We start from the raw sequence: 12,926 nt of genomic DNA, 5'->3' as shown, positions 1-12,926 counted from the left end.
CCATTTATACCTGTAATGGTATAGGTGGCACTAGTTTATCCTAGTTATACCATTGGGTAATCAATAATGGTATAATTGGTACTTACCACCACACTGAGACAAGACACACAACAAGTCCTATGTGTCTGTAATTTGATCAGGCACCTTTACCCTCCAAAATGAATCGAATTAATGTGAGCAGTTACTTCTTTGAACGTACTCTTTCAAAAGAAGCTCTACTCTACTAAAAGCTAGCTAAAAAACAACTAATCAAGTCGTTTCACTTGTAGATGGCTGTTATTCCTACTAATCGTACTCCCGTCGCTGTTCGTGACGACGGCGATGGCGTTTTCTCTGATCCGGCCGCCGCCGGACAACGAGATCGCTTTGAGGCTCCACCCGCATTTATATAGAAACTCGACGCAGTATCTCGTGTAAGTGTTTTTTACTTAAATGTCAAAGTTATAAAGAGTCAGACTATTAAGTCCAACAAACTGCAAAAAACAATTACCACTTCGCAGATACGTTCCATAGCCACGGATAGGGTGTAACTGCTTTAAAATACAGGGAGAAGTAAAAACCTTTACTATTAATTTATTATTTAGTCACGAAAGTCCTAATTTTTCGTAGACGTCTTACTGCCCGCACCCTTGAATGTGTTCTAATGAGTGACAAAGAGAGCATAATATACTTTAATAACCGTTTTCATCTTCTTAAATGACGAAATTCCAAAAATTATTTATTTATGTGTACTTTGGTTAGAAAAATCCTTTCTGGCTTCAATACTTTCGACTCAATTGATAAAATAGTGAACACTTACACTGTGAATTACTGCTAGAGGATTTTAATGGCTTTATTTATATCCAGATTGTTAATGGTTAAGATTCATTTTTCCAGACCACAACCATCGGTATACAACAACAGCAACACCTTGGATGCCGCGTTCTCTCAAAGAATCATGGACATACTGCAATCCGGAATGGATGCGAGGAATTGGAGTATTACGGTAAAATATATATTTTTTTATGATATGAATTGACGAGACGGACAAGTCGTGTACCTGGTGGTAAGCGACACGCCTGTCCATAGTTGCAGTGCCACTCAGAGCGCACATCGCAAAGATTTGAGAGGCACTACCACTGCGTGAGTCACCCTGAGACATAAGTTGACAAGTCCCATGTGCCTGTAATTTCACCAGCACCCTTACCCTTCAAAACCGGAACGCAGTAATGCTCACAGTACTGCTAGGCGGCAGAAATAGATAAATACCTGTTACTTAAGTAGCAGTAGAGCTCCTTGTCAAAGAGTTCCTCCAGGAAAATACTGCCACCTTATTTCTGTCGCCAGGCGGTTCTAAAGGGTTAAGGGTACTGGTGATATTACAGCCACATAGGACTACCGACTATACCGGCTATCCTATAGCGCCAAAGTTTTTTAAGATGTAAAAGCGTCTGGGCAGGTTCTGTATTAATATCGAATTAACAGGACACGCCGGAATGCACGTGTGGCGAAACGAAGCAAATCTGCGAGCTCAACGAACAACACTTGAACAGACCGGACATGATGGTCTTGCCGAACAGCGAAACCCTTAACGACTGGATTCTGAAGACGCATGACGCTTTTATTGAGAAAAGGTAAGTCGAGAAATATGAAATAATTATACAATACAATACAAAATGCTTTATTTCCCTCAGAAAGATCTATAAGTAGTTACATTTCATGTGTAATAAGAAGTTCCTTAGTGAGAGCTGGAGTCTCTACTAGGTTGGGGTCCTGTGTTACAGATCACCAGGCTCACTCCCTTTAGGTATATAAAGAACGTAACATTTTTTTTTAAATATGATCTTCCGAACATATGGCGATAGAATTTCCGTCTTATTTCTAGATGCTTTCGCTGAACAATAGCCTGGAAGTGGTTTATATTATTGTAAATGGCCCTAGATATCAAATAATTTCTCTTTAATATGAAATATAAGAAGCCTGTGGTTTTTCGTTGGAATATTATTTACAAATACTGAACGGGAGCTAAAATCATTTTCCGAATTTTGACAAATATGCGTATCAATAGATAGCAGTGTATCACAAACTAATTTATAAATTAACGTTTCCTAATATGGATAGATGACGCTAATCCTAAACAAAATAAAAGAATAACCGGTATTATCCATAAAAAATATGTGCAATATGCGCCATCTAGTTGAATTGTTTGTTGTCAGTAAAATCTAGAGTAGTTTTGATAAATTGCAGCTTGTCAATAAAAAATAAGTAAGTTACAGAAATTACTATTTTTTACTCGTCGCGACATCTGCTGTACCAATATAGGTGCTATATAGCTATTTCTACATCTTGTATCGTGATTAGCAGTCCTCGTTTCTTATTGGTCCCTGTAGTTAAGTCATGGAAGCAAGGACCAATAAGCTACGTTAAAATTATATCGATCACGCTATATAGCGTGAACATTACAACACGCGAGGTTTTAAATAGAGGTGCACTGCATCGGTAATTTGGACTCGTTGAATTGGTCTCGAATAGTTGGTTTACAGGTGATAACTTTTTGGAGTACAGTCATATACATGAGATACCTAACCCTAACATGCTCAAAACGACTTTTCGGTTCTGAGAGCCATCTTACGTATTGAACAAAGAAAAAAATTAGAGCAATTTCAACATTATAATGTAAGCAATACAGTGGAGTGTTGCTTGAAGACGATCAACATATTTTTAAAACCAAGAGGTCTGAGAACCAAAAGGTCGACCAAGTCGGCTTGGGGGGTCAGGTATCTTGTGTATATGACTGTACACTAGTTTGTGACGGAGGTGTACTTAATTTTAATTTAATTAGTTATTCCTTCTTAAACGTCTTATGTGGTACACAAATAGCAGTAGAGCTCCTTGTGAAAGTTTTACCTTTATATTTCTATTCAATTAAAAGATAGTTTTATTTCCTTATTTATAGCAGTTTTGTCATCTGTTAACTTATAATCACCTCTTACAGTAGGGAAAACTAAATCCTCTCTACGAATGTCATATTAAATGTATGGAAGCGTTTAATGTTAACATTTTGGATATTTCTAGTTTTATTTTTTAAATTTATTCATGTCGACTTACACGTTAGGTAACGTATATCAAGTCTTGTAATTGCGGTAGCTAATGTATAGACATTATTAAGTAATTTTAAGTAGGAACCTATTCATTGCTGAAGTTCAACCCTTTTCATTAGCACTAGATTCTATCATAGTGTCTATGTACATACAGTAATTTATATTTTTAATATTATTTTGATTAATTATGTCGGGTTAGAATTGTAAGTACGTACTTTCGATATCAGTTTAAAACTTTTTAATATATCTTATATTTATGGAATAATCACCTGGGCACTCTTAACGATTACACCCTGTATTCTTGTAGTCTGTGGGTTAATTGTAACCAAACAAGCGTACAGTGCCATCCACGTTCAATTTAATGACATTTTTAGAGCCATGTTTAAATTGCCAAAATACTGTAGAACATCTCACATGTTTTTGTTAGCACGTATGGACAGTTCTGCTGCTGTGCATAGAAAGAGGGTGTCTTCTCTTAGAAAGAGAGTGCTAGACAATACTAATTATTGCTGCAAAATTCGCAGATATTAATAAGTTATCGTATTTAGTATATTTAATAATCTGTTAATTACTTTTAGTAGTAATTAATAATAATAATAATAATAATAATAATAAAATCTCTTTATTGCCTCCAATGTAAACAGAACTTGTACAAAAAAAAAACGATAATAAATAAAACTTAAATGACAAATAAACTTATATTAAATGACGTAATAAATAGGAGGCAAAAGGAGATGTCTCAGCTGATGCTGCGCCTGTTGATGACAGTTGCAGCGCTGGTTTTCAGTCATCCCCTTCTCCCTTAGATGGAATGCGGGATAATAGTATCGAGGACAGGGCTATTATTTATCAATTTAAATCTAACATACTATTTATCTAATACGAACATATATATGTACTTTCTTTGATATTAGTAATAAAATCAGTCAATAAATTTCATAAAAAATAAAGAAAATAAAGAAAAAACAAGCGAAATATAATGAAATCAGGTTAGGTAATCCTATTGCTATTCCAGGCATGTGTGTGACTGTGTGTGAGTGTGTGTGTGTGTGTGTGTGCGTGTGTGGTGTGTGTGGGGGTGTCTGTATCTCTGTGTATGTAATCTAAGGGAAGAAATCCTTCAATGGCAACAACTTCCAGTAAGCGTGTTTCAGATTTTCTGCAGCAACCTGCTTCTTAATTAATGCTGTTTTATATTTATTTCTAAAAGTGTCCACAGTCATTTTATGCCTTAAAGGCGGGGGGAGATCGTTCCAAATTTTTGCTGCATTAAATCTGAAACATCCCCTAAATCGCGCTGATTTGTGTGCCTGAATCTTCAACTTATTATGAGCGGCAGAGCGGAGGTTCCGGTTTAAGCAATCTTTTTTCCAGGTAACTTTCTCAAAAAGATATTCTGGTTTTTTGTTCCAGATTATTCTGTGAATTGTACAGGCGTATTGTAGTTCTCTTCTGGCGCTCATATTAAGGATTGATCTGGAATTGAGATATGGCGTAATGTGCTGTCTTTTAGGTACATTATAGCAAAAACGGATGCATGCATTCTGTATTCGCTGTATTGCTCTCTCGGTATTGCTGTTTATTCTAGGGCCATAAACGGAAGCACAATAATTAAGAGGCGATAACACAAACAGGTCCGTCAAAAGAAGGCGAATATCCTCTTTAAGATATTGTCTAATTTTATAAAGAATTTTTAACTTGAAAAAACCGTTTCTAATTTTAATATTTATGTGCTCTACATATTTTTGTTCACTATCCAAGACTAGTCCGAGATTACGCACTGAGGTTACCAACTCGAGTTCGATGTCATTAATTTTGATTTTTTCGTCACATTCGAGGACTGTCTTTACCTGGAGTTTGGTACCTAGTATTAATGTTTGGGACTTAACTGGATTTAAAACAAGACAATTCTTTTTTGACCATGAATAAACTTTTTGAAGATCATGATTAATTTTCCTGATTGCCTCTCCGCTATCTTTTCCATGAAAAGAGTAATAGAGCTGAGTATCATCCGCGTACAAGTGATATTTACACGTCTCTATGTGCCCAGGAAGATCAGCAGTAAAAATTGAGAAAATTACCGGACTTAGTAGAGAGCCCTGGGGCACACCTCTCTCTAACGATTTAAGTGACGAAAACCTCCTTGAGCCATCTTTGTCGTTAACGACTACCATCTGCTCTCTATTTGTCAGGAATGATTTGAACCATTTACACGCACCGAGGGAAAAGCCATAGCATTTTAACTTTGCTAGTAGTAGATCCGGATGTAAACAATCAAAAGCCCGAGAGTAGTCTAAAAGTATCATGATAGAGCTCAGACCTCTATCGGACGCCACCGTCAGGTCGTCTGTGACGTGTAGCAATGCTGTCTCAGTGCCGTGCCCCTTACGAAAGCCTGACTGAAACTTCGGTATGATGTTCGCACTTTCCACGTAACTGAGAACTTGCGTAAGCACTATCTTTTCCAACACTTTAGATAGTACTGGCAGTAATGATATCGGACGTAAGTCCTTTGCATGATCAACCGAGTTTTTTTTTGGGGACAGGCCTAACTAGAGCTCGTTTCCAGCTTGTCGGAAAGATTTTTGTTTCGATCGACCTGTTTATTATGGCTGTAATCACCGGGAGAGTCACATCCAATGTCAGCTTAACCATCTCTATATTTAAATTATCGTGACCGGATGCATTTGTTTTAATATTGTTTATTACTTTTAATACCTCTGTTTCAGATGTTGATTTTAAGTTAAAGACACCGTAAGTGTACCCCCCGGCATCACCTGTCTGTTCTAAATCAGTTTCCTTATACGTTGGCAGGCTTAGAAAGTAGTCATTTAGTTTATCCGGGTCATTTAAATGCTCAGGAATTATTGTAGTGCGTAATATATCAGGTAAGGTGGTATTTTTTAAATGTTTCCATAGTAAATTTGGCTTCTTAAAATTTATGTTTATAAAATTATTGTAATATGCTTTCTTCTCGCGTTTAGTAGTAGCCGTTACAAGATTTCTGAGACTGCGGTAGTATTCTTCTGAAGCTCTACTTTTCCTTTCTAACGACGGTATAGAGGGTTTATCTCTCAATTTTATTTTAAATGATTGGGTTCTTACTAACGCTTGATCACGTAAACTCATCATGTATTTAAGAGTTTCTGTAATCCAGGGCTTTGGCTTCTCTTTTAAAATGATTTTTTTCTCTGGGGCATGGAAGTCGAAAAGCAGCAGAATATATGAATTAAAAGTATTAACCATTTCGTCCACATTGTTCAATTTTGTAATTGTGTACCACGGAATAGAATTAAGAGCACTATTGAATAAGTTTATGTTAATGTTATTTAAAAGTCGTTGGTATTTTATACGTTTAACAATTTTGGGTTTTTTAATGTCGAAATCAACAAGAACCATTGCATGGTCACTTAAACATCTGTTATGTACAACTGTCACATTTTTACACTTATGTGGACTATCGGTCATTACAATGTCTAAAAGCGATTCGGAAGTTTCCGTTACTCTAGTCGGTTCCTTAACTACCTGTTCCAAGTTATGCTGGTGGCAAAACAACTTAAATTCTGTAGCTTGAGATGATTGCTCTAGAAGGTTTATATTGAAGTCACTCAATATACAAGTGTAGTCACAGCGGGACATGGAATTCAATGATTCACTGAGACCATCCAATGAATCAGGCACAGCTATACTTTCAGGCCTGTACGCAGTGCCGAGAGCCATAGTAGCACCCGGTAACTGAACTTCAATCCAGAGCTGCTCGAGTGTAGATGCGGGGTGCTGCCGCACTCGTGCTGCTATTTCCTGTCTGACATAGAAACCTACGCCACCACCTCTCCTACCTTTACGTGGTTTGTGTAGGAATCTGTAGCATGGGATAGAAGGCGCTAACGCCTCCTCTCCGTCCTTCAACCATGATTCATTAATGGCCAGGACGTCGGGTTTAAAATTTAAAAAGCTAACAGTGAGTTCATCATTACCGGTATTTAGAGATCGAGCGTTTAGTATTCCCAGTCTCAAATTATTTTTCCCAGGGTTAGCCATTGCACATAATTTTATGACTGTTGAATCGCAAGTTACAAGCTACTAATGTGTGTATATTATAGTGTAGGTTGCAGAGTAAGAATGTTAGTGTAATTGTACAATGTTGTGGTTCTATGTTTTGGTGTGATGGAGTATGAGTGTCTGTAAGATCACCATTCTGAGTCTGTATAATTATGGTATAAAAATTAGCATAATAGCAAAGAAGTACATATGAGTAACGGTGTAAAGTCCAATTGTGTTCAAACATTGAGCTTCTCAAAAACCTTGAATAGATCCGCTTCCGATCGAAGACGATGTCTCGGCTCACCCTGTTTACGACGCACAAAAATGTTTCCATCGCGTGTCCAAACGTAAGTAAAGTTCTGCTCTTTCGCGTATCGTCTGGCTTTCCAGAATAAGAGTCGATTATGTTTTGTTAGGCGTTCGTTCACATAGAAGGGATTTATGGAGCCCGGCAGTTGCAACCCCTCAGTGGTAAGGTTTCGGCGTACGCGCGCAGCTTGCAGCATTGCGTCTCGCGTAGCACGGCGCGCAACGCGCACCACGAGTGGTCGCGGCCGAACAGAGCCTTTCTCCTCATGTGGACGTAATGGGCCCGCCCTCTCTACGCTCACTAGATCCCTTTCGTCTAACTCTACGCCGATCTTCTTTGCTATAGCGAGTACGATATGGGTACAGTTTTCACGCGGTGTCTCAGCACAGCCTGAAATTTCAATATCGTTACTAAGTAAGGCCTGGTCTCTATCTGAGATTTCGGCTTCCAGATGTGAGATCTTGCTCTGAAGAGTCGACATGTCGCACATGCATGGTGTTTCTTGCTTGTTTTCCAGAGCCACGACTCTTTGTTCTAACTGTTCAATTCTAGTGCTCTGTGCCGTACAAATGTTTGTTAGGTTAGTAAGTGCTTCATGTAGGCTAGTCATCTCGCTGTGTATTAGGTGGTTCATGTACTTTTTCAGGTCAGCGATCATAACACTTTCAGGGTGCCGAGAGATGCCCTCATAACTGTCATCTGCTGTTTGGTCCATCTGAGCTGCTGATTGTGAACCCTTGGTACGGAGAGTGACGTTACGAAGGCTGTCTTCATTGTCCAGTGTTATACACCCTTTTTGGTGTTTTGTAAGCGCAACCACATCTGTTTCGTTTTGTCGTATAGGGGTATTTACGTTTCCCGTTTTGGGCTGCCTACAGAGACACTCTGGACATTTCCACTCCTCCTTTCGCTTCATCAAATTAAAAAGTTTATAGCTGGTGTTAGCGCACTCTAGGTCATAGCCGGATTTGCATAGCATACATATTAAGAATTCCCTTTTTGGTAATGGTTTTCTGCATCCAGCACAGTTCTTTGAAGGGCTCATGTTTTGATTTCCTATTGGTATTTGTGGTGCTTTACCGCCCTCTGGTGGTATTTATAAGCGATATGGCTATTCAACGATAGTGCTTTTACCGCCCTCACTTGGCGCGCTTTAGAAGTTGTTTTAAGTACCACTACTCAACAATAGATGGCGCTGGTCGCTATTTTGGTAAAAATTAATACCCGCAAACTTTCTGTTATTATTTTATTTGTTTTGATTTTATCAAAATGCACTTGTACTATCAATTAGCCAGCTATTCGCACACTTCACAAAACAGTTCTTATATACTTTTAAAGTGTAAATGCAAAATATTATGTGGAACATTGCCTAACAACTTAGGTCTTTGACATAACGGTTACTGGTCAAAAGTTTCACTGATTTTCTTCCTTTCAACAGCGTACACGTCCCAGACTTCACTTCCACAGCACTATTGCAATACTATTATCACGACTAAATTAAAATTAAAATGCAAAATGGACTATAAATATTTAAAAAAACAAAAAATATTCTGACAAGATGTTTATGTACGCACTGGTGGCGCCCTCCTCTCAAATTCATAATTTTTGTCATCTATGGATTTGTTATGTCTGAAATAAATGCTTATTATTATTTATTATTATTATTATGTGAAGAACAGCCATCATCACCAGCTATTATCGTTAAAACTTTGTACTACAGATATGGCGGTTTCTCATCCTCGTTGAAGAACAATATAACGCATCTAGTGGTGTGGTACAACAACAAGGGTCACCACGCGATGCCGGCATACATCAACGCGTTGAACAACGCCTTGTTCAAAAGCTTGTCCGGAGACAGAGAAGCCGATATAACTGTTTACTCGCATCCACTGAAGATATCGAAGGAACAGATCAGTAAGGATACTGTGTAAGTATTGTCGGAGTTCCAATTAGATTTGTCGTTAAAGTCTCACGAGGATAACAAATCGATACCTCCAATGTTTATTGGACGCCAACTTTGTTTTTTAGTTATTTTCTATGATTTATGTGAACAGTCGTATTTATTTACTAATATTATGCACCTCGAATTTTGTTGAAAAAAAAAAAGAAACAAAAGACAAAATTCGAAAAAGTAAAAGACTAATTTTGCCGCAAAAATAAAAAAACAAAAAACAAAATAAAAACAAAACAAGTCCCAATTTTCGGACCTGTTCTGTTTTTATTTTGTTTTAATTAATTGGCGTAGTGTTCGTTGGAGGTATCGAAATTAACTTTGTGTGGATCAAATTCAGGTTAATCTAACGCGTGATAAGCCGTGATAGTAAACCGGGATAAAACATCGGGTATTTTTTTATTTCAAACATAGCCTCATATGACACGGGTAGGCACAAATTAAATACGATGGAGGAAACACGATTTGAAAATTTTAAAAAAAAACTAAAGTAATGAGATTATTTTTATTTATATACATAATAATTAGTTATCCACTTACGAACGCGAATATAAAATTGGTTCATTCAGTAATGAAAACTTTCAGATCGTGTTATCTGAATTCCACCATTTTTGAGTTATGAGTATTTGATTTCATGTGCGATGAGACACATGAGCGACATGAGAGTGATAAGAATAAATTTTGTTTTTTTTTTGTTTCTCCGAGTGACATTGCAACTGTTATGGAAAGGCGTGTCGCTTAACAACAGGCGCACGACTTGTTCGTCCCGTCTCTTGATAAAAAAAATACCGAACTTTGATTTCCCAGGCTGTACTAAGTGTTTTGTATTTAATTTTGTAATGTAGCCAATCAGACTCTGCGAGTTCTTTGTTCAAGAGAATGATTGAGAGAAAACAAAAACCAAAGACAAAGACCGCTGGTTCGTTCCGTGGCTTAACTGGCAGAGCATCTGACACGGATTGCCTGGGGGTGCTGGTTCAAATGAATTTTTCTAAGTGTTCGATGCGTGTTATTAATAATTATAGTAAATCATCGTAATATTCAATGAACATTAAAAAAAAATTATCTTCTAGCTACCAGCACGTAGCCGATGCGGGCATCTCTGCACTGGTGCTGGTCGGGTACTGCCTCGTTTCCGCCGGCGCCGCAGTGTACCTCGTGAACGCGCGGCAGCGGCAGGAGAAGCGCCTGCAGCTGCTGTGCGGGGTCACGCCGGCCATGTACTGGACCGCTGCGTTGGCAGCAGATATGATTGTAAGTACTACTTTCTGAATTATACATCGACCCCTCCTACGTAAAGTATCGTATGTCGAAATTGCCAAGTTTACAGGGAACCGTTTTAAAGTTCTGAATTCACTAAAAAAGAGTGACCACCATTGATCATCTAACCGATATCTAGAATTTTATAATACTCTATGTGAGTAATGAGCTTTGCCGAATAAAACTGAGAAATACTAAAGTCACGTGTTATGTTCGTTTCAGTGAATTCAGAACTTTAAAACGCTTCCCTGTAAACTTGGCAATTTCGACATACGATACTTTACGTCGGAGGGGTCGACATAGTGAAACAAGAAAATGATATTAGTCGTTAATACCTTTTATAAAATTGTTGACCGACTTCAAAAAAGGAGGAGATTTTCGATTCGACTATATATTTTCTTGTGTGTGCGTGTTACACTGGTACTCTTGTATTTGTGAACCGATTTTGATGATTCTTTTTCACTTATTAGTAATTTCACCAAAATTTTATTTGTATAGAATGCGTGCCCTTTATTTATTCTTAACGGTCCGATAATCTGCGATGTTTTTGTTTTAATTTACAGATAATCATAATAAACATGATAATCACGGTGATTGTGTTCGAGGCTTTCGGGTTCCCTGTATTCGTGGCCAAGAGCAATCTGCCTGCCATTTGTCTTCTCATTCTTTTGTTTGGGTAAGTTATCTATCTGGTTAAACAAAATATCCTATCATTTGTGTATAATAAAGTCACAAAACCCCTTTTATCACAGGAACAAATTATATGTATAATTATAATTATGATGTTAGTGTTATAATTAATAGTTATTAATATAAAAATTGAACATGAAGAATCATCAGCCTATTGCAGTCCAGTCCAGTCCTATTGCATATATTGTGTATTAAAACCATGATTAACCCACTAACAATTTAATTTTCTTTTATATCTGTATTTCACTTGTTTTTCTTAATTTTTCTTTTATATGTATATTGTACTCTTACAATATATAATTTGAATTATATCACTAATATTTTTAATTTATTTTTTAAACATTATACTTATATTATCTTCCTATTTATTTGGTTTCTATTCTAATTATTATTATATGTTTAAATATAACTAAATGGAAAAATGACGTCAGCGAGCTGATTATCGTATCCGCGATTACCTCTAGGTTATGGCTGAAAATCAGCGGTTTGCTCTTGAGTAAACACCGACGCTGAGCTATGACCTTTTTGCACTGCTGCAGCACACGTACATAACTGGGTGTCTAGCAGTGCTGCGACTCTGCTGTTTTTGTTTATTTTTTGTTTTGTTTGTGTTTTTGTGCTTTTTTATTATTTTTTTTCTGTTATGTACGTGTGAATGTAGTAACAAATAAACGTTTAAAAAAAAATTTAAAAAAATTCCTTCGATCTGACAGGACACGAAGCTGTTACCACGCCAAATCGGGGCAATCGCTCTATCAACTGAGCTACAGATCTTTGCATTGGGTTTTTTTGGGCTTTTTCACACCTGTGAGATTCTTATGAAGCTTATCACTCAGCTGGGACTTTTGCAAATTCTTACTCTCCTATTTGAGCACTAAAAAGTTCTCGACTAATTTAATTCATAGAACTTTTAAACCTGTCTCCTGAAAAGTTGTCATTTTGCAGTTGTGGCCTTATTACATCCAGGGTGCGATATTAAAGTAAAAACTCATCTTGGAAAACTCTTTATACTGACCGTATTGGTTCAGTAAAAAAAATCTTAAAAGTCTGTACAACCTCAAATGGCTTTGTTTGTCTCCGCATAACGGTCAAAGTGTTGAATCAATCAGTTTGGAAAAAATATTATATTAAAATTGAGGATACACACTCGTTGTGAAAACCGATAGAAAAAAAAACACAAACTTACCTCGAAATTTTACTAGAAAACCCCTGTATTTAACAGGTACAATTACGCATACCATGATATTTTTTTAATATACTGAACTTAGCAGAACACGTATACTGTACTATATACATTTTTGAAATGACTAATTTTGTTTTAAAAAAAATAAATTCTGAAATAAAGCCAATGACCTATGCAAAATGAACCGTATTAGTACGGAAAAAAATTTAATTCAAGCTGACGTAGTTATAGACCCTTAAATAACATATCTTGTCACCACGCACCACATGCAGGCAACTTTTAACACATTATTGTACTTCAGCGTTAGAAAGAGGAACTGCAATTAAACATTCATACTCATAGTCGTATCATTTATCGCATTATAATAATAATAATAATAATAATAATAATAATAATAATAATAATAAT

General features: G+C 36.8%; 1 protein-coding gene across 1 annotated transcript in view; it reads left to right on the top strand.

Moving 5' to 3' along the window:
• Positions 1-12,926, top strand: part of LOC113227656 (ATP-binding cassette sub-family A member 1-like) — a 31,406-nt gene that overhangs the window by 14,280 nt on the left and 4,200 nt on the right. Inside the window, exons 11-16 of the mRNA XM_026460619.1 lie at positions 270-413; positions 877-985; positions 1,465-1,613; positions 9,155-9,361; positions 10,459-10,639; positions 11,209-11,321. Coding sequence (XP_026316404.1) covers positions 270-413; positions 877-985; positions 1,465-1,613; positions 9,155-9,361; positions 10,459-10,639; positions 11,209-11,321 — 903 coding nt within the window. The remainder of the gene's footprint in view (positions 1-269; positions 414-876; positions 986-1,464; positions 1,614-9,154; positions 9,362-10,458; positions 10,640-11,208; positions 11,322-12,926) is intronic.

This window comes from Hyposmocoma kahamanoa, unplaced genomic scaffold (assembly GCF_003589595.1).
Source record: "Hyposmocoma kahamanoa isolate Upper Pololo Valley unplaced genomic scaffold, ASM358959v1 212, whole genome shotgun sequence".
Classification (NCBI taxonomy): Eukaryota; Metazoa; Arthropoda; class Insecta; order Lepidoptera; family Cosmopterigidae; genus Hyposmocoma; species Hyposmocoma kahamanoa.
This window is presented reverse-complemented; position numbering and strand designations above follow the sequence as displayed.